This window comes from Lithobates pipiens, unplaced genomic scaffold (assembly GCF_037356315.1).
Source record: "Lithobates pipiens isolate NorthernLeopardFrog02 unplaced genomic scaffold, aLitPip1_a1.2 Scaffold_1, whole genome shotgun sequence".
Lineage (NCBI taxonomy): Eukaryota > Metazoa > Chordata > Amphibia > Anura > Ranidae > Lithobates > Lithobates pipiens.
Genome location: NW_027507685.1, coordinates 217,182,730 through 217,203,090, shown reverse-complemented (window position 1 = coordinate 217,203,090; position 20,361 = coordinate 217,182,730). Strand labels below are relative to the sequence as shown.

Sequence of the window (20,361 nt, the reverse complement as noted above, 5' to 3'; positions counted from 1 at the left end):
TAAATACACACGGCTTCTTTCTTTTTTACATCCATTTGGGAAGCTATTTTTACTGTACAGATAGTTTATACATTCATTACGTTATTAATACAAGTGGACTAAAAAACACAAACAATACATATCCATACACATATAAAATATACAATCACATTTTACAAGCAGAAAGACTGACAAATGTGAAATTTTATTTAAAACATGGAAAACACACAAACTGATGAGAATGTTAATGTATTAAAATATTTTCCATAGTCTGACACCTGTGGTAACTGCATTTTGTAAGAGGGATCTCAAGAACTGAAAGCTCTATATATATATAAAAAAAAAAAAAAACTACAGCAGCAGCACCACCTGGTTGTCAAATCTGGTATTGCATCATGACTATACATCTACAACGGTGCTCTATGAGAGCAATTATATATCAGAGTTTAAATGTCACACTGCAGGATACTATAAAAAAAAAAAAAAGACCTCAGAACAGATGGAGATGCAGTCAAAGCCACTGCTAGGCGGCTATGCTGGGAAGGAGGCAACCATATTACCAGAAACAAGTCATACCTACTATTCTCAAAACTGGCCAGCCTTTTACTTTTGGTCACATGATTGTCTGCCTAGGCCAGTGATGGTGAACCTTGGCACCCCAGATGTTTTGGAACTACATTTCCCATGATGCTCCATTATGCTGCAATGTAATTCCAAAACATCTGGAGTGCCAAGGTTCGCCATCACTGGCTTAGAAGATGGTCCTGGTTGTAACTTTAGCCAACCTCAGCAGACCAAACTAGTACAGGAATGAACTCCAGATAAGAGTATTCAGGTTTAAGAATTCCTTCATAATGAAACTATGATCGTCAAATTTGTCCTACTGACACCACAGCATATAATATGATGTAGTGGTGACCAGACATGCATGTTCATCCTCATGATCAAGTCCCTGGTATGGGTCGGTCTCTTATTGGACATGGGCTCAGCAAAGCTATACAGCTGGCAAGATGCCGAGAGTTGGCCAAGGCAGGTCCTGTGCTCACTTCAAGTCTCTGAGGACGAGAATATTTTCGCCAGGTGGCTCTGGACTCTGGGCCGGCCCGGAGAGCCATTTTGGCCATAAGATTCTGTGGGCTGCTCAGCTCTGCATCACTGTAAAAGAAAAAGATGGAGGTTTTAATGCGGAGTATGTGATATTCAGGTGAAGCCTGATGAAGGAGCATGCATGCTCCGAAGCGCCGCTCTGCCTAGCCCGTCTCCTGAGGACATCGACTCCCCGAACACCGGACTAAAGGCACCACAGCTACCAGCACTACCCTGATTGCTCTGACCACTCCAAGGAAATACATGGAATAGACCAAAACACCTACCATCGGTCAATAAAGTCAGATGCCGGAAACCTTGCCTTACAGCCCTGCGAGTCACCCTCATGGACTTACGGATGAAACATTTTATCCCTGATGTGCCTGTACACCACTAATTTAATGTGAGTGTTTTTTAACCATTTCTAATAAATTTGAGCAACTTTACTGCTGCACTTAGAGGGCGCCGTCTCTCTCTCTATTTCCTTGTTTCATAGAGCTTCTTCTTGCTTTAAGACTGGCAGCCTTTTAGGATACAGCCTGTACTGCTGATCCCCCTCACGGACCACCCTGATGATCCACAAAGACCCTGAACTTCTCATCGAGGATACTGGTGTGTGGACATACCCAAAACCCACACAAAAACTGATGTACTTTAGCTACATAAAAACGACCAATCTTTTATACTAACAATTTTTTACACTAATATTTTGTGACTATACTACAATATATTCTTGGGATCCCCAGCGAGCGCCATATTTCCCTCCTCCGCTGTGATATTCAGGCAGCCATTTTGTTTCATAATATTTTAACTTCGTGGTCTATTTGAAAAAAAAAAAAAATAGCTATGTACATTTGTTCTGTGAGAGTTACCCAGTTGTTGTGCTAATGGAAAAAATTCAATGTTCTTATGCGATTTTCTCATCTGGTTGACTGAGATTGGCAGTAGTAAAAATTTATCTGGAAAATGCAGCATTATGACCACTAGATGGAGCTGAGCATCATAATAAATGCATCCTAGTAAAAAGATATGCAATGTGGTTTATTTACTAAATCTGGGAGAGTGCAAAATCAAGTGCACTTCTGCATAGAAACCAATCAGCGTCCAGGTTTTATTGCAAAAGCGTAATTGAACAAGCTGAGGTTAGAAGCCGATTGGTTACCATACACAGCTGCACCAGATTCTGAGCGCACCATTTTTAGTAAATCTTCCCCATTCTAGAGAATGGAGGGAATTCACAACCAATGTATCTAGATCCCATGGTAGCATTGCTTACATTACCTTTGCCTATTCCAGGGGTATGCAACCTCAAAGCTATTTTGGAACTACAAGTCCAATGAGGCATTGCAAGGCTAAGGCAGGTCATAGATGATTCCATTTTCTTTCTTGCCACCATGGGTGGCAAGAAAGAAAATAGCTCAATTCCCCATCAAAGCAGTGAGTGTTGATGGAGGAATCCCTCCCGCAGCACTATTGTGTTCTGCTGGTGGGCAGAACACAGTGATTACTGCTAACGGCAATAGCGGCCAGCATTAATTAAATGTAAAAATCCGACAGGCATAATTCTCAGTTTATAGATGGATCAAAACTCGGCTCAGTCCTTGCTGAACCGGCCAAGATTTGATCCATCTATGGCTGGCTTAACAGCCATAACTCCCAGAGAGATGATAGGATTTGTAATTTCGGAACAGCTGAAGTGCCAAGGTTGCCTACCCCCTGACATTCTCCCAGTGTTCTCCTGTTACGCCCCTTTCACACATGCGGACAGTATGTCCGTATTTCATCCATCCGTTTTCGGATGAAATACGGACATACATGCATCCATATGGGATTGCGGGTGTCAGCGGATGAACATCCGCTGACACCCGATATCATCCGTCCCCGCTATGGTCCGATTCTGCAGACAGAGGAAAAGCCTAATTTTTCTATCTGTCTGCAGATCGGATCAGAGGAACAGGGACAGACGGTCCATGTTCATCCGATCCCCCCATAGGGGAGAGGAGAGATCTGACAGAGCTCAGTGGGGAGCAACAGAGCAATCCCCGCTGAGCAAGCGGATGTTCACAGGGCGGATCATCGCTGATCCGTCCCATGTGAAAGGACCCTTAATACTGCATCTCCTCTTACTAAACTGTAATTATTTCCTATAATCCTCAGCTCCATCTAGTGGCCATAATGCTGTATTTTGCAGATTCATATAAATGAACTTATTTGTATGACAGCTCATAACATTCAAAGAGTGTTCGACCAGGGGAAAAGAGCTTAACAGTCCATCTTGGTCCATTCTCACAACAGCAGATAATTTGCACAGAATAGACATACAAGCAAATTCGCTGGACAGATAGATATACATTTATTTTTTAAACAGACCCCTATGTATTTTAACTACTTTGATACCACGCACTTTCACCCCCTTCCTGCCCAGGCCAATTTTTCGATTTCAGCGCGGTTAAACTTTGAATGACAATTGCACGGTCATGTAGAACTGTACCCATATGAAATTTTTAGCATGATTTGAGCATTATTTTTGAGTCAGATAGAGCTTTCTTTTGGTATTAATCGCCACTGGGGGTTTTTTTTTTTTTTCTGCTAAACAAAAAAAAAATAATTGTTTTTCTTCGTTTCTGATATAAAATTTTGCAGATAGGTAATTTTTCTCTTTCACTGATGGGAAACAATTAGGCATGATGGGGCTGCACTAATAATCAGGACAAGGATGATCAGTGCCCCGATTATCAGTGTAAACAATGTACTGAGGCAATCCTTTTGCCACACAGACACATCGCATGAACCAATAACCGACTGGACACAGCTGATCACATGGTAGAGGGCCACCGCAATTGGCCCTTTACCCCGATCTGTGATCAGCTGTGTTCGAAGGACACATCGATCACAGAGCACGTCTGATCCCCCGAAGGCAAGGTTCTGGGAGGTTGTTCATGGATGCCCTCTCAGAATTGGACAATCGCGCTGTAGCCATCTTTTGGCTATAGCGCATTCAGGAAGTAGTTAAGAGAAGATATGACCTTAAATTGTAAGTTTTATGAAAACACTTTATTTGTTTTGGTAAGGAAGTGTTGGGAAGATTTCACATCACTTCCTGTCCCAAAAATGCAACAGGAAATGAGAGGTATTACCCACTTAAAGAGGAAGTAAACCCTGATGGGATTTACTTCCTCTTTAGTTTCCTGCAAGCCTTGCAAAGTAAAAGCATAGCGGGCTAGTGTGCATCGCATACTAGCCCATTATTTGTCACGTACCTGCAAAGGAAGCTGTGTTGTCCCCGCTGCAGGAAGCATCCATCTTTGCCCCTCTTCCTTCCGGGGCCATGGAAGCCGGCTCTGTTATTGGCTGGAGTCACGGCAAGGCACGGGCACTAGAGAAACTGTCAGCGCGCATTCGCCGATGTCGTCGGCGCAAGCATATAGGGTAAATATCTTCTAAACCGTAAAGTTTTAAAAGATATTTCCAGTACCTACAGGTAAGCCTTATTATAGGATTACCTGTAGGAAAAAGTGGTGTGTAAGAGTTTACAACCACTTTAAGATAGTTGTCACCGAAACAGGTTTCCCCATTAAAAAAAAAAATTCCCCTCACCTGCAGATCCTTTGACAAACTACAAAATGTTGGATCTTCCATTACTGATATTAGTCACTAGGGCAAATCTCCCCAGCAGGGACAGAGAATGCAATTGGGTACAAATGCTTCCACTCTTTTTGTTATTTTTTTATTTTTTTAAGTTTTGGGTAAAATGTGTATTGGCTGTACAGAGACCTTAAAGTGATTGTAAATGTTTTTTTTTACTCATAAAACAAACTTGTTCTACTTTCCTCCTCTGTGTAAGGGTTTTGCACAGAGTGACCCCGATCCTCCTCTTTTGGATTCCCCCAGCAGCACTCCTGGCTCCTCTTCGAGTGCCCCTCACGGAGAGACGCTTTCCATGGGGGCACTCTTGTGGGCGCTCCCAAGTCCATTGACACAGAAAACAGAAAACTGAACTCGGGCCCCCCCCCCCCCAGCTCCCACGTCACTGCATTTGATTGACAGCAGCGGGAGCCAATGCTTAAACAAATGTATCCGCATCCTAACTGTGAAAGTTTTTTACAATATACAAGCCTCCAAGAATAGACCCTCATCCTCCAATATCGACACTACTAACCCCCTTCCTGGGAACAGCCTTATCATAGATGAAAAATAGCTCTAGAAATATTGAAGGAATTATAACAGGAAGGATCCGGATCCCCCCTAAACTAAACTAGACGCACTTATTTACTCCCAACATCCCTCCTGCAGTGAAACATACCACCTTCCGCCCCCTGTCCAATTTTAATTCCACACAATCAAAAAGGACCATGCCTCAATAGCTTCTATTGCATGGTCTATTCGGAACTACTACTAAATGCACAAAAAAAAGAACACCCCCACAAAAATCACAACCTCACACATTCAGAGAGATCAGCCTTTAACTCGCTCAAAATCAATGAGAAAATTATCATAAAAGCAGCCAAAAGGGGTGGTAGCATTGTAGTACAAGATGAAGCTGACTACATTAAAAAGAAGCTACTAGACTCCTTGGAGACTCACAAACATATATGTCAAACTATTCAATGACCCCTTAACAGTCTTCAATACTGGGGTCATGGTACTGGACAACCAGGCACTCACAGATCACATCACTAAAAATTAAGCATGTTTTCTAGTCAAAAAAATATCACAATACACCATACTTTTACCACTTACCTAAAATAAACAAATGTACCTCGAATTCCCCAGGTAGGCCCATAGTGGCCTCTATGAACAGTATCACCAGTGTTTTATCCCAGTACATAGACTTCCTGCAACCATTTTCATCTAACCTACATCAAGGATGGTATACATCTGCTCAAACTACTAGACCCATACCAATGGGAGTCCAATTACTCTTGGCTCTCCTTGGATGTCCATTCGCTGTACACAACTATTCCTCACAATGTTGGCATGCAGGCCATACAAAACTTCCTGATTGAAGACTCCTTTATCCACCCCAACCAAGTACCCAGTACTTCATCCTGGAGTCCACACTTTTCTGCTTGATGTACAATTACTTTCTATTCAACGACAAGTACTACCTCCAAACCCACGGTACTGCCAAGGTGACCAATTTTGCACCCACCTACGCCAACCTGACCATGGGCCTCTGAGAGGCACAACACATATGGGCCCATAACCTCTTCATTTCCAGGATAATTTTCCATGGTCGCTACATTATCATATAAGACAGAGACACTAACCACATTGAACAGTTTGTCTCCCACTGCAACAACAACATGGGCCTAACTTTCACCTCTCTGCACGACAGCACACACACCTAGCATTCCTGGACCTTGATCCACCGTATTTCCCCCTGAAAATAAACCATACTGTGATTTTCAGGGAGGGCTGCAATATAAGGCCCTACTCTGAAAATAAGCAACAATTTAAAGTGGTTGTTAAATCCCAAAATGCACTGTATTACAGTAGTATGTAGTGTAAACTGTGTATGTTTCTGTATCTATATGTGAAAAAGACCTTTGTTACAACGCTACACACAGGGTGCTCAGCCGATCCCCCGCTGCTCTCCTCCTTCTCCTCCCAGCTGTCGGAATCTCAGCCCCTCCAACTCTGCAGTGCTCAGAGTGGGTAAGAGAGCTCAGGCGGGCCATGCAAGCGCAGAGTGATGCTCAGCTGATCCCCGGCTGCTCTCCTCTTCTGCCAGCTGGGGATCTTGGGCCCCCTTCCCTCTGCAGTGCTCGGAGCGGGGAAGACCAATCAGGCGGGTCACAGAAGCGCCATGCTAAAAGATGGTATTTATCACAAATAGATTACAGAAACATGCACAGTTTACATGATATAATAAAGTGCATTTCAGTATTTTACACCCACTTTTACTCAGTTCCACTGGGGACTCCTGACAGGCAGGGAGGGAGATGGAGAAAGACAGCACATGACAAGCCCTACTGGGTCTTTTGTTGCCAAAAAAAATATAAGACCCAGGCTTATTTTCGGGAATCATGGTATATCACGAAAAGGCCAAATCCATTCGCGAAAACTACTACAAACCTACTGCAGGAAAATCAAACTACTACTACTACAAACCTACTGCAGGAAAATCAAACATTATGCGCTTCACCATCCAATTCCACAACAAAAACACAAAAATATGGAACATATAGTTCGAAAACATTGGCCTTTACTACTGCAGGTCCCCCATCTAAAAGACAGCATACCCATCAAACCCAAATTCTCTTACAAAAATCACACCCAGCTAATTGAAAAAGTCCCAGAGCCCAGCATAGACCATCATGGTTTTTAATAACTCTCACCCACTGCTATTTACCTGGCCCTTTAAGAAATCGGTTCACTTTAAATTATGCAAAACCCCTATCTGAAGCAGTATACTTTGTTTGCTCATATATATGCTAACATTGACTACCACTTTTTTTTTTTACCAACATCCTCCTCTCCACTTTGTTCCACTTTTTTCCTCATTTTAATGATTATTCACCGGTATCGAGCACGACATGATCTGTACATGTATCGCCGATCTGGCTGCACTCGCGGCATGTCTTTAGCTATACAACCCCGATTTACGTAAATTATCCTTTCACTGAGCCCTTACTCCTCCCCTTACTCCTCCCACACACCTCTCATAAGTCCAATCCGAAACATATGGGCGTAAGTCTGACGAAGGAGCAGCGCATGCTCCGAAATGCGTTACCGCCCTTCGCTGACACCATCGGCCTTATGCGTTCCAGCATAAAACCAGAACCCAGGCCGCTTTACTGCCTCCTTGCTGTTGCACACCATTGGAGAATCCTAACTGCTGCTAGTCAGCTCCCCCCATTCTCCACCCGCAGACAGAGTAAGGACTAGGAATTCATTTGAGGACCCTACATTACATGCCTTACTGATTCAATGACCCTGTAAATGTTTTTACCTCTTGTGCGCTACATTAAATCCTTTAATACTGCACTTAGAGGCGCTTCTCTCCACCATCACCTAATACCAGCCATCCGCCTCCACCAGAGCACCCTCACTTGTCTCTCTTTATGCTTCAGTATAGTCATCCCTACCTGTAAGAATACAATGAACCTTGGCACGTTTGACCAGGACATAAGGATCCAGACTCACGGGACACCATCTGTGCCAGTTTCAGCGCCCCAGAGGCTAAGAGGGCCGGCTCAACCATTGCACCATCAGCTTCAAGTAGTGTCAGTTCCATAAAGTACATGGCAATGTATAGAACCTAGGATTGTGGGGAAAAATGTAATGGTTATTCTCTAACTTCCAGCCAGTAATACTGGGCCTTTCATTCTCCAGCTGTTATTTTCCCTCCTATTAATCCTGTATTGAAATGTACTATAATTGTTCTCCCTTTATATTGTAAAATGATGAGCAAACTGTTGGCATTATATATAAATCCTGTATAATAGTAATAATAATTTTTCATGACACAGAATTGTCTGGCTGCTATGAGGCATTAGACACCATTCTTGCTCCAGACCTTTCGGAAAAGTGGAACTAAACTGTATCTGAACACCACAAATTGAAAACACCATTTCATTCATTTTTAATAACCGAATCAAACTCCCCCATCCATCCATGTCTCTAGGCTTTATTTGGTTTAGAAATTACCGTACTTTGAAAAAAAACCCTAGCTTTTCTAGCATGGCCATCTTATAGCATTTACTACCTGGAAGTCATCTGCCCGTAACTCAGGCATGCATACAGGAGGGTGAGCTTAGCTCAGAAAGCCCCTTCTTCCCTCCTCCACGTGAAAGAAAATGCACATGTATGACATAATTTTGGCCTAGGCCAGAAACCAACTGAAGAAATGTAAAAAAAAAAAAAAAAAAAAAGAAGAAGTTTAGAAGTAGTAAATAGCATTAGTAAGTAGGAAGGTATATTCTAACAGCATAAGGATTAAAAATAGTTAATGTTGATTGAGAGAGTTTAGTTCTGCTTTAGTAACGCCTATAACCACAAAATATCCACTTAAATGCATAGTCCCACAGGAATATTGCTCAGGTCTTCTCCAGGCATTCTTGCCCTGCAGCCAGGCACACATTTCCTTAACCACTTGACCTCCAGAAAATTTAGCCCTCTTCATAACCAGGCCATTTGTTGCGATGCGCCATTGAGTTACAATTGCGTGGTCATGCGACGCTGTACCCAAATAAAATGTCTGCTTTTTTTTCCCTCCACAAATAGAGGCATTTGGTCACCACTGCAATTTTTTTTTTGCACTCTAAACAAAAAAAAAAAAAAAACCTGACAATTTTGAAAACAACAAAAAAATAAAATAAAAAATAAAAACACACAATACATTTTTTTACCTTTGGCTATAAAACATACAGTATACTGCCACCACTAACCTTTTGCAAATGGCAGTTGCCTGGCTGTCATGCTATACCTTCACCAAGTTTACGAAAAAGGAAATCTGACTTCTAAGATTTGGATTTATTGACTTTAACTGTCCTTGGGAAGAATAATCATTGCAGTCAAGCAACTAGCATTTTCAGCATGAGGTCAGCAGTGAAAGCCTATGGATTTCTTCTATGACAGGTTTCCTTTAAATGACACGTTTTTGGATGGCGTGCTGTTATACAAACCGTTTCTGTACACTTTTCAGCAGTGGAGAGGATACGTAGGAAGTATAAGGGTTGTGTATAATGCAGCTTGAAGTTCAGCCGTTTGAGGATTTTCTTCTCCATTTTTAGAAGCTCCTTCTTGCTGAAGGCATCTTCCATCATGAAGCAAAGTTCTGCTGGCTGAAGGATTCACATGAAATCAGAAAAACGACTGCACTTCATTAAAGAAATCAGTAAAGTGCTAAAGTCCAATGATGATGTACAGAGATTTTGTTCAGATTTTCTATACAGCACCAGATCTTATTCTTCTTGTCCCATGGTCATCTAGCTTGTGCCACCCTCCTGAGCCAGAGAAAGACTAGTCTAAGCCCTTGTACACACGGTCGGAGAATCCGTCGGAATGTGTCCTATCGGACCGTGTTGTCGGATAATCCGACTGTGTGTGGTATGCATCGGACTGATTCCGTCGGAATATCCGACGGACCAAATTTTATAACATGTTGGAAATATTTTCCGACCAACTGGTCAGATAGGACATACTCCGATCATGTGTAGGGAATTTCGATCGGACAAAGTGCCACGCATGCTCAGATCAAATTCCTACATCAAAGCTATTGGCTACTAGCCTGAACGTAGTCCCATCGTAACGAAATTATGTCATCACGTTCTGAAAGATCTGATTTTTCGACAACTTTGTCCGACCGTGTGTATGCAACAGTTTCGGACAAGATCCGACGGACAGAATCCGACGGATTTGGTCGTCGAAATGTCCGACCGTGTGTACAAGGGCTTAGAATCACAACTACCAGATCAGATATCATAAGGTATTCTAAAGCTGGAAGTGAAAAGGTTGTAAAAGATACCTGGGAAACCTAGAATCATTGACTAACAGAGTGGTGGTGAACATTTGGCAACTCTGGGCCCAGTGCTACCCCTAGCAGCTCCCCAGGCCACAGCCTATGTGGCCTAATGGCAAATCTACTCCAGGCAACAAGAAGACAACATGCTTCTTGATTGATTGTAAGATTGAATACCCATTGTCAAATATTTATAAGCCACCAAAACTAAATCTTAATAAACTTGATCAAAGAATACGAGACAGTTTTTACTAACCACAGAATGGACATTCTGGGGAATCTATGACCCAGGTGTTCAAGGTTATGCCTGAGGCTGGACCAAAAAGATCTTCAAGGGGTTGGATTGCACCTGCTCCACTATCTGACCTCTCAAAGTTGGGGGCACCTCAACATAGAATGTAAAATTATATGATACATAAAAAAAGTAAAATGAGATGAATGATAAACCCCACGCCTGTCCTTAATTTGACCAATCTTGTAATTTTGGGTAACACTTGCTAACACAGTATTACCCTATTCAAATAAAGCAATCAGGATGACTGGGGGTTGGGACTTTGAATGAAGCAGGCAGGTGTAAAACATTTAAATTTTTTGGAAAAATCAATGGTAAACTGCATGAGGGTAATCATGAGTACACCAAGAAGACCAATATATTCCATTCAATGAATAAAACACATACAGCAATAACAATTGACCACTAAAAATACAAATCACATATTACAAGTGATCATTAAGTAAGTAAAACATATAGTTGGCATAAAACATGGCATATAGTAGCTCTATGCATTTCGTGGATTCATCCACTCTTCAGGAGCATGTACATGGAAAACTGAATGCTGTAGTATAATAATAACAAGAATATCTGTAAGGTCTGGCCCTGTCACGGAAAGCAGAGATTAAAAGTAATTAGAAGTAATATTGTCTAGGATAAATCCCCCGAAACCACTCTCAAAAGTACTTACATTATCTGTATCTATGCAGTAGCAATGTGCCAAAATGAATCAGAATAACCCCATAGGGGTATCATGCAGTGCATGCTCCCACGTGACATTGGTGGGTGTGGCAGACTAGCCCTTATAAAAGTCTTCTGGGGCAGATTGACTCACATGGTTGTTCCAGCGCTTTATCTGCACACTTTGTGGATCACTCAACACTGAAGTGTCTATTAGGTTTTTTGATCTTACTTTTTCACCATTTGAATTATGCTGCACTTCAATTTTATTTCATCTAATCTCTTTGGTTGATATGGTTTCTTAAAAAAAAAAAAAAAAAAATGTTTTTATATTCTATGTATTTCACCTTTCCAATCATTCTAACTTTCTACTCTCATTAAGTTAACCTTACCTATACACTCATTAGCATCTCATCATCCTATCCTTTATTTACCAAGTTTAGGACAGATGACCTATTGTACCACATAATATGATCTTCCAACCTATTTTACAATCTTTCTTTTATTTTTAGCACATATGGTCACTGTTGACCATTATACATTTTTCGGAATTTCCTTTCTTGGAAACCATCTTTGTCCAGTCCTGGTCTGCCTTAACCACCTCAGCTCCCACCAGTGATACCCATATGGGGTTATTCTAATTAATTTTGGCACATTGCTACTGCATAGATACAGATAATGCAAGTTCTTTTGAGAGTGGTTTCGGGGGGTTTATCCTAACCAACGTTACTTCTAATTACTTTATTTTAATCTCTGCTTTCCGTGACAGGGTCAGACCTTACACATATTCTTGTTATTATACTACAGCATTCAGTTTTCCATGTGCATGCTCCTGAAGAGTGGATGAATCCACTAAATCCATAGAGCTACTATATGCCATGTTTTATGGCAACTATATGTTTTACTTACTTAATGATCACTTGTAATATGTGATTTGTATTTTTAGTGGTCAATTGTTATTGCTGTATGTTTATCCATTGAATGCAATATATTGGTCTTCTTGGTGTACTCATGATTACCCTCATGCAACTTACCATTGATTTTCCAATAAATTTTAATGTTTTACACCTGCCTGCTTCATTCAAAGTCCCAACCCCCAGTCATCCTGATTGCTTTATTCAAATAGGGATGGAGGCAACTGACCTTACCCGGTCACCGCCTCATTTAAAGTCCCAATGTTCTTTTTCTTCTAATTGCCCTATTCAAGATCACAGAGTGCTGGTCATTAATAATTGGGTCGGGCTGATGCTTGGCACTTTCCAATATTTTTCAAACCTTTCCCTTGTCCCACCCACTTGTCTTTTGTAAACAAGGCAATAAGTTCCGCAATACAATTATGTTAAAACAAACATCTTGATTACTAAAATAAATTGCGAAGTTAGAATGTAAAACATCTGGCAGAAGCCCTCATCCCTTTCTTTGCCTCTGATGGGTCCGCATCCTGACACTCACACACTTTGTTAATTTTTTTTTTAAATAAAACTATTTTTATAATTAGTCATTTTTAGGGAAGCTGTGGGGGGGAGGGGGTGTCCTCTAGCAGGGAGGCCCAAAGAAATTGGCCTTTTTGCCCCTTATAAATCTGGCACTGGTTACTTCAGGAGGCCATAATACCTCTGCAGAGTTTGAAAATGAAAGGTCTAAGTCCCCTTAGACCTGTGGTCCCGGTCTTCCACCCACTCTTTGGTTTGACAAAAGCTTTTTTCACCCATTAGCCTACCTTAGGGATAAATCCTTCCTCAAACTTGCAGGCAATGAAGAGGCAACTGACTGCCAGGAGCTGGAGTAGAGATATGTGGATTTTGTGAATCTTCATGTAGGAATTCATTAAAAAGACTGCAAGGTAGAGGGTCTCGTCTTGTAGGCCCAAATATTCCTAATGTCAAATCACAATGGATGGTTACCAATATCAAAGATAGAAGCATTTGCAATCATGAGGTGAAAAGTTAAAATAAAAATGGTACTGGGGTCAGATTTCTCAGCCACCCACCTCTGGCTCTATCGTTCTTTGCTTATACTCATCGTCAAAGTTGATTAGCAAAAAAGGAAAGGAAGACAAAAACTCCCCACAACAATATGGAAAAAAAAATAAAAATAATGGAGGCTACCATTGCTGAACTCTCCTGTTAAAGCCAGTGGATCAGTAGGAATACCAACGGACTAGCATTTTCTCAAAGGATCTCAACATTACAGTTTTCTCATAAGTTGCTTTTTGTTAGAATTAATAATTAGACTCTAAAAGTAGAACCTGAACCCTGGAGGAGACTACTCACATGAACTTGGACCAGCCAGTCCATCAGCATAGTCCTCATCTCCGAAGTGACCAATTTTGGAATGTCACTGGGGTGAAAGACACACTTGCACTGGTTTTTCTGGGGAAGGACAGACATGTCACTATAAGTACGTGTAGAGCAATTGGCACAATTGCTAAAGTGAAATCTGGTTACCAAGATGGAGTCTGACTGCCCTAAGTACATTCCTCACCATCATATCTGAGAAGATATCCGTGGCATAGTCTTGCTCCACAACCATGTCTAGCTCCAGCATGGACTGGGTCACACTTTCTTTCCACAGATCGGCCAACGAGGGAACAGAAGAGGAGATGACCACTGGGATCTGACTACCTGCAGCATCTAGAGCAGCTGTGGAGATACATGCAAAGGCACAGTTGTCTACATATAGCAATGTAACCTATAGGCACTTAAGAGATCTCTCTATACTAGATGCAGAAACCAGCAGTATCTGATCCTTTACTGATGATATCCAAGGGAGCCTGCTATATTACATTCAAAAAATTAAGAACAAATTCAGAGGCTGACAGTTTCTAAGCAGTGCCTGAAAAAAGCTAGTTGGCCAACATACTAATCCAGTTATTTCAGTACTGTCTAAGCTGGAACAAGTATGCAGATCAGGAGGCCCGATTTCACTCTGGCTGCACCATACTTGTCCCAGGGCTAGAACACGAAACACCATAGTCAGGCAATTAGTATTTTCAGGAGGTTGGCAATGGCAACTCGATATAGGTTTACCTTAAAGCCTAACTTCAGCCAGATTCTCTAGTTCTGCATGGTCATGGGGAAGTTATACTCTAACTAAAAAGGTAAAAAAAAAAAAAAAAAAAAAAAAAAAAAACGTTGAAGGGATTTCCTTTCACTTGCTGTTTTGGCTATGGAACACCAAGTGAAGGGAAATCTCTCCTACGGGACACAGAAGGCAAATAAAAAAAATAAAAGTAAAAAAACTGAACAGGGTTATTATACCGTGTTTCCCCGAAAGTAAGACAGTGTCTTACTTTCTTTTTATCCCCAAAAGCCCCACTATGTCTTACTTTCGGGGTATGTCTTATATTGGAAAAAAATTGTCGAATTTTTTGTTTTAACCATAAAATTAACATTTTACACAGCTAAAAAAAACGGTGTAAAATGTGTTTTTTAGTGTATATGCATTTTATGCGCTACAGAAGAGGACTACAAGTCCCAGCAAGCAAGGCTGCACTGCATTACAGAGGACTACAAGTCCCAGCATGCAAGGCTGCACTGTACTACAGAGGAGGCCTACAAGTCCCAGCATGCAAGGCTGCACTATGGAGGACTACAAGTCCAAGCATACAAAGCTGCTATGCTCAGCAGAGAACTGTAAGCCCACACAGCCCGGTATGTTGGGACTTGTAGTCCTCCTCAGCTGCATCTTGCGGTTACATAATAAGAGCTGCAGAGAATCTCTTCACACCCCCCCCTCCCCCCTCCCCCTCCTTGGTCTCTCTCTGTATGACCAGCACTGACCTTTTCCCGGGAGGACACAGAGCCAGTGACACCTGTCGGCAGTGATCCGGGACCTGGCACAATAATCCCCTTCTCTGTGGTTGCGTTGCGCCGTTCTGATCAGTCTCGGGCAGCGGCTGTCACTCACAGCCGAGCAGAGTGAAGCCGCCTCCCCCTCCTCTTGTATGGCTACACAGTGCTGTCCATGAAGGAGAAGGAGGGGGAGGCGGCTTCACTGAAGCCGCCTCCCCCTCCTCCTCCTCCATACACAGCACTGTGTAGCCATACAAGAGGAGGGGGAGGCGGCTTCACTCTGCTCGGCCGAGACTGATCAAAACGGCGCTGTCTCTTCAGTCGGAGGGGGAGGGCGCTGGCCTGGCACCCCCCCCCAGGGTGCGGCCCGCACCCCCCGCCCCACTCTTAGTACCGTACGTCACTGGAGGCGGCAATACCCCCGTGTTTCCCCGAAAGTAAGACATATGTCTTACTTTCGGGGTACGGCTTATATTAGCCGACCCCTCTGAAACTCCCGATACGTCTTACAATCGGGGGTGTCTTACTATCGGGGAAACACGGTAATCCTTCTTTACTCTATCCAAAATGAAAAAAAAAAAAAAAAAAAAAAAATGTTTTGCTTTTAGTTGCCCTTTAAATAAGTTGGCTTATTCCTAAAGTTCTTGAAAGATTATAGCCTGTACATTTTTTTTTTTTTTTTTTTTTTTTTTTTTTAAATCGAATCCTGCCAGTTCACATTGGTGCCTTCATCAAACTGACCTCACCAAGCACGGAAACAGATCCATGCTGGTGTGGGCAATTTGCATGCCTGAGATAACTGCTAGACGATACAGGCATGCCGTGCTTATGTGCGGAATATACTTGTATCGCCCTTAGTCAGTTTGTAGCCATGTCCCTATAGGCATGGGTCTACTGTGCTTAATGGATAATAAGGATCTGGGTTGCTTCTACATGCTCATCCTTTCATCTAGTGTCTCAATGGATATCTATATTAGTTGCACCACATTTATCCACTTATATGTCATGTCCACCCCCTGCTGGTTTTTATTGGTGTAGAAGTACCTATTAACCACCCACCTCTTGCTCTCCATAATTCCCATCCCCCTGTCCTCATTACAAGCACACTTTTGTTGTCAGGAACGTCTGATCTTGTCCTAATAATAATAATAATCATGCAGAAAATCTCTCTAGATATATGATATACAATCCCGAGACCCTCCAATGCAGAACAATGCAATGCAGATCATCTTTTACCCTATCCATAGTACATTTCATGGCAATTATCAAGCCTGAATCCTATTAAAATCCAATTTTTTAAAAAAGGTCAGTTCCACTTTCCCCAAGTTATTTTTTATTTTTTTATTTTAATTTTGTGTCATTTCAATTCCATTCTATTCTCTTGGATTAGATAGACTATACCGGGGATATGCAATTAGCGAACCTCCAGCTGTTGCAGAACTACAAGTCCCACGAGGCATAGCAAGACTGACAATCACAAGCATGACACCCAGAGGCATGATGGGACTTGTAGTTCTGCAACAGCTGGAGGTCCGCTAATTGCATATCCCTGGACTATACCCTAAAGGGGTCTCAAACTGGCGGCCCTTCAAGCTGTTGCAAAAAATACAAGTCCCATCATGCCTTTGCCTGTCAGCCTTGCAATGCCTCAAGGGACTTGTAGTTTCGCAACAGCTGGGGGGTCCGCTAATTGCATATCCCCGGTGTTACGCCGGTTCCTTTTATACGATCGTACGACGTGGCTCCCAAACAAAATTGGCGTGTTTTTCCATCAAATAGAGCTTTCTTTTGGTGGTATTTGATCACCTCTGCGGTTTTTATTTTTTGTGCTATAATAAATATCCCCCAAAAAAATAAAATAATATCGCGATTGGTTTGCGCAAATTTTTTATTTTTTATTTTTTTACTAGTAATGGCGGCGATCAGTGATTTCTTATTGTGACTGCGACATTATGGTGGACATTTTTGACACATTTTTGGGACCATTGTCGTTTATACAGCAATCAGTGCTATTTAAATGCACCTATTCCTGTGTAAATGACACTGGCAGTGAAGGAGTTAACCACTAGGGGGCAGTGTAGGTGTTATGTATGATGTTATGCATTTTTTTTTTTATTGTAGGGGGGTGTTGCCTGGCATGTGACGTCACTGATCGTTCTTCCCTATAAAAAGGGAACAGACGATCGGTGATAGCCACACTAGGAAGCACGGGGAGAGGAATGTTTACACAGGCATCTCCTCTTTCTTCAGCTGTGTGACCCGATCGCGGGACACCAGTGGCGATTGGGTCTTCTGGTCCCGCGGCCACAGAGCTCAGGACCGGGTCGGGAGCGTGCCCCCGGCTGGGCACTTAAAGAATCATGTACAGGTACACGATTGCGCCCGTCTGCCAATGTATATAACGGCGTGAGGCGGTCCTTATGCAGTTACATGAAGCCATTGATTATCACAGATAGTTTTTTGGATCCTTTTTAAATCATAATAACAGAAATCTCCCAAAATGGCCCTGATAAAAAAAAAGTTTACATACCCTGGAATGTTTGGCATTGGTACAGACACAGAAAGTGGCACACACAGGTTAAAATGGCAATTAAAAGGTTAATTTCCAACATTTGTGGCTTTTTAAATCACAATTAGTGTCTGTGTATAAATAGTCAATGAGTTTGTTAGTTCTCACATGGATGCATTAAGCAGGCTAGACACTAAGCCATGAGGAGGTAGAAAAGAACAGTCAAAAGACCTGCGTAACAAGGTAATGAAACTTTACAAAGATGGAAAAGGATATAAAAAGATATTCAGAGACTTGAATATGCCAGTCAGTACTGTTTAATCACTTATTAAGAAGTGGAAGATTAGGGGCTCTTTTGATACCAAGCCAAAGTCAGGTAAACCAAGAAAGATTGCAGCCACAACTGGCGGAAGAATTGCTCAGGATACAAAGAAAAACCCACAGGTAACTGCAGGAGAAATACAGGCTGCACTCCAATAGACTGAGTGGCTGTTTTTAAGGAGCACAATTCAACGATACTTGAACAAAAAAAAAAAAAAGAGCTGCTTGGTTGAGCTGCCAGAAGGAAGCCTTTACTGCACTAATGCCAAATAAAAATCCAATGAGGCATGTCAAAGTGTTATTGGGCATATTGTAACCAGGCTTTTTTTGAACTTGTACAGCAATGGCTTCTTTCTGGCAACTTGACCATGCAGTTCTTTTTTGTTCAAGTATCATCGTATTGTGCTCCTTAAAAACAACCACACCATCTTTTTCCAGAGCAGCCTGTGTGTCTCCTGAGGTTATCTGTGGGGTTTTCTTTGTATCCCGAACAGTTCCTGTGGCAGTTGTGGCTGAAATCCTTCTTGATCTACCTGACCTTGGCTTGGTATCAAGAGATCCCCAAATTTTCCACTTATTAAGTTATTGAACAGTACTGACTGGCATATTCAAGGCTTTTGATATCTTTTTATATCCTTTTCCATCTTTGTAAAGTTTCAAAGTGTACTGGGACCAATCCTATTTGATTTGTTCATAAACGACCTGGAGGATGGGGTAAACAGTTCAATCTCTGTATTTGTGGACGATACTAAGCTAATCAGGGCAATAACTTCTCCCCAGGATGTGGAAACCTTGCCAGAAGATCTGAACAAATGAATGGGGTGGGCAACTACATGACAAATGAGGTTTAATGTAGAAAAATGTAAAATAATGCATTTGGGTGGCAAAAGCATGAATGCAATCTATACACGGGGGGAGGGGGGGAGAACCTCTGGGGGAATCTAGGATGGAAAAAGACCTGGGGGGACCTAGTAGATGATAGTAGCAGCTTGTTATTGCATGCCAATGCTGAGCCTAACAAAGCAAACAGAATACTGGCATGCAAAAAAAAAAAAAAAAAGAAGGGGATTAACTCCAAGGATAATTCTCCCGCTCTACAAGACTCTGGTCCGGCCGCACCTGGGAGTATGCTGTCCAGTTCTGGACACCAGTCCTCATGGAGGATGTGCTGTAAATGGAGAGAGTACAAAGAAGGGCAACTAAACTAATAAACGGTCTGGAAGACATTAGTTATGAGGAAAGGTTGCGAGCACTGAGCTTATTCTCTCTGGAGAAGAGACGCTTGAGAGGGGATATGATTTCTATTTACAAATAGCGTACTGGTGACCCCACAATAGGGATAAAACTTTTGCGGAAGGGAGTTTAACAAGACACGTGGCCACTCATTAAAATTAGAAGAAAAGAGGTTTAACTTTAAACTATATAGAGCATTCTTTACTGCAAGTGTGGCAAGGATGTGGAAATCCCTTCCACAGGCAGTGGTCTCGGCGGGCTTTCAAAAAAAACTATTAGAAAAAGCACCTGAATGACCGCAACATACAGGGATATACAAGGTAACACTGACATGTAATCAGACACAGGTTGGACGTGACAGACATGTGTCTTTTTTCAACCTCACCTACTATGTAACTGTTACCTTGTTATGCAGATATTTTGACTGTTCTTTTCTACCTCTTCATGGCTCAGTGTCTAGCCTGCTTAGTGCATCTACGTGAGAGCTAAGAAACTCATTGAATATTTATACACAGACACTAATTGTGATTTAAAAAGCCACAAAAGTGGGAAATTGACCTTTAATTGCCATTTTAACTTGTGTGCACCACAGTGGCGGCCCGTCCATAGGGGGCGCCCGGGCGCCGCCCCCCCCCCCCCCCCCCGCTGTAGTCAGAAAAAAAAAAAAAGTTATAAAAAAAAATGGCCCCTTTAAGAAAATAATAATAATAAAAAAAGAAATGTCCTTTACCTAAGTGCACTGTGTCCGGGCGCCAGACACAATGCACTCTTTAAGTGCCACGTCAATGCAATCACGAGATTGCAGACGTGGCGCTTCATTGGCGGGGTTTGGAGATGCTTTGTGGCGCAATTGATCGCGCCAGAAAGCATCCGCTCGGCCGAGTGCTTTGTTCTCTGTGTGAGAACAAAGTTACTTCCGGCGGGCTACAAAAACATGGCCGCCGTGAGGACTAATCCTGGTGTGTTCAATGGAGAGGGGAGGCCCCTCCCCTCTCCAATTAGCACATGAAAACAAGGAAGT

At 42.2% G+C, this 20,361-nt stretch overlaps 1 protein-coding gene across 1 annotated transcript in view; it reads right to left on the bottom strand.

Moving 5' to 3' along the window:
* Positions 1 to 329: 329 nt before the first annotated feature.
* The window catches only part of CCNP (cyclin P), a 34,825-nt gene continuing 14,793 nt past the window's right edge, over positions 330 to 20,361 (bottom strand). The window contains exons 3-8 of the mRNA XM_077488785.1: positions 13,968 to 14,125; positions 13,757 to 13,855; positions 13,204 to 13,359; positions 9,696 to 9,854; positions 8,157 to 8,329; positions 330 to 1,134 (exon numbers count right to left, since the gene is read on the bottom strand). Coding sequence (XP_077344911.1) covers positions 924 to 1,134; positions 8,157 to 8,329; positions 9,696 to 9,854; positions 13,204 to 13,359; positions 13,757 to 13,855; positions 13,968 to 14,125 — 956 coding nt within the window. The 3' untranslated portion in view covers positions 330 to 923. The remainder of the gene's footprint in view (positions 1,135 to 8,156; positions 8,330 to 9,695; positions 9,855 to 13,203; positions 13,360 to 13,756; positions 13,856 to 13,967; positions 14,126 to 20,361) is intronic.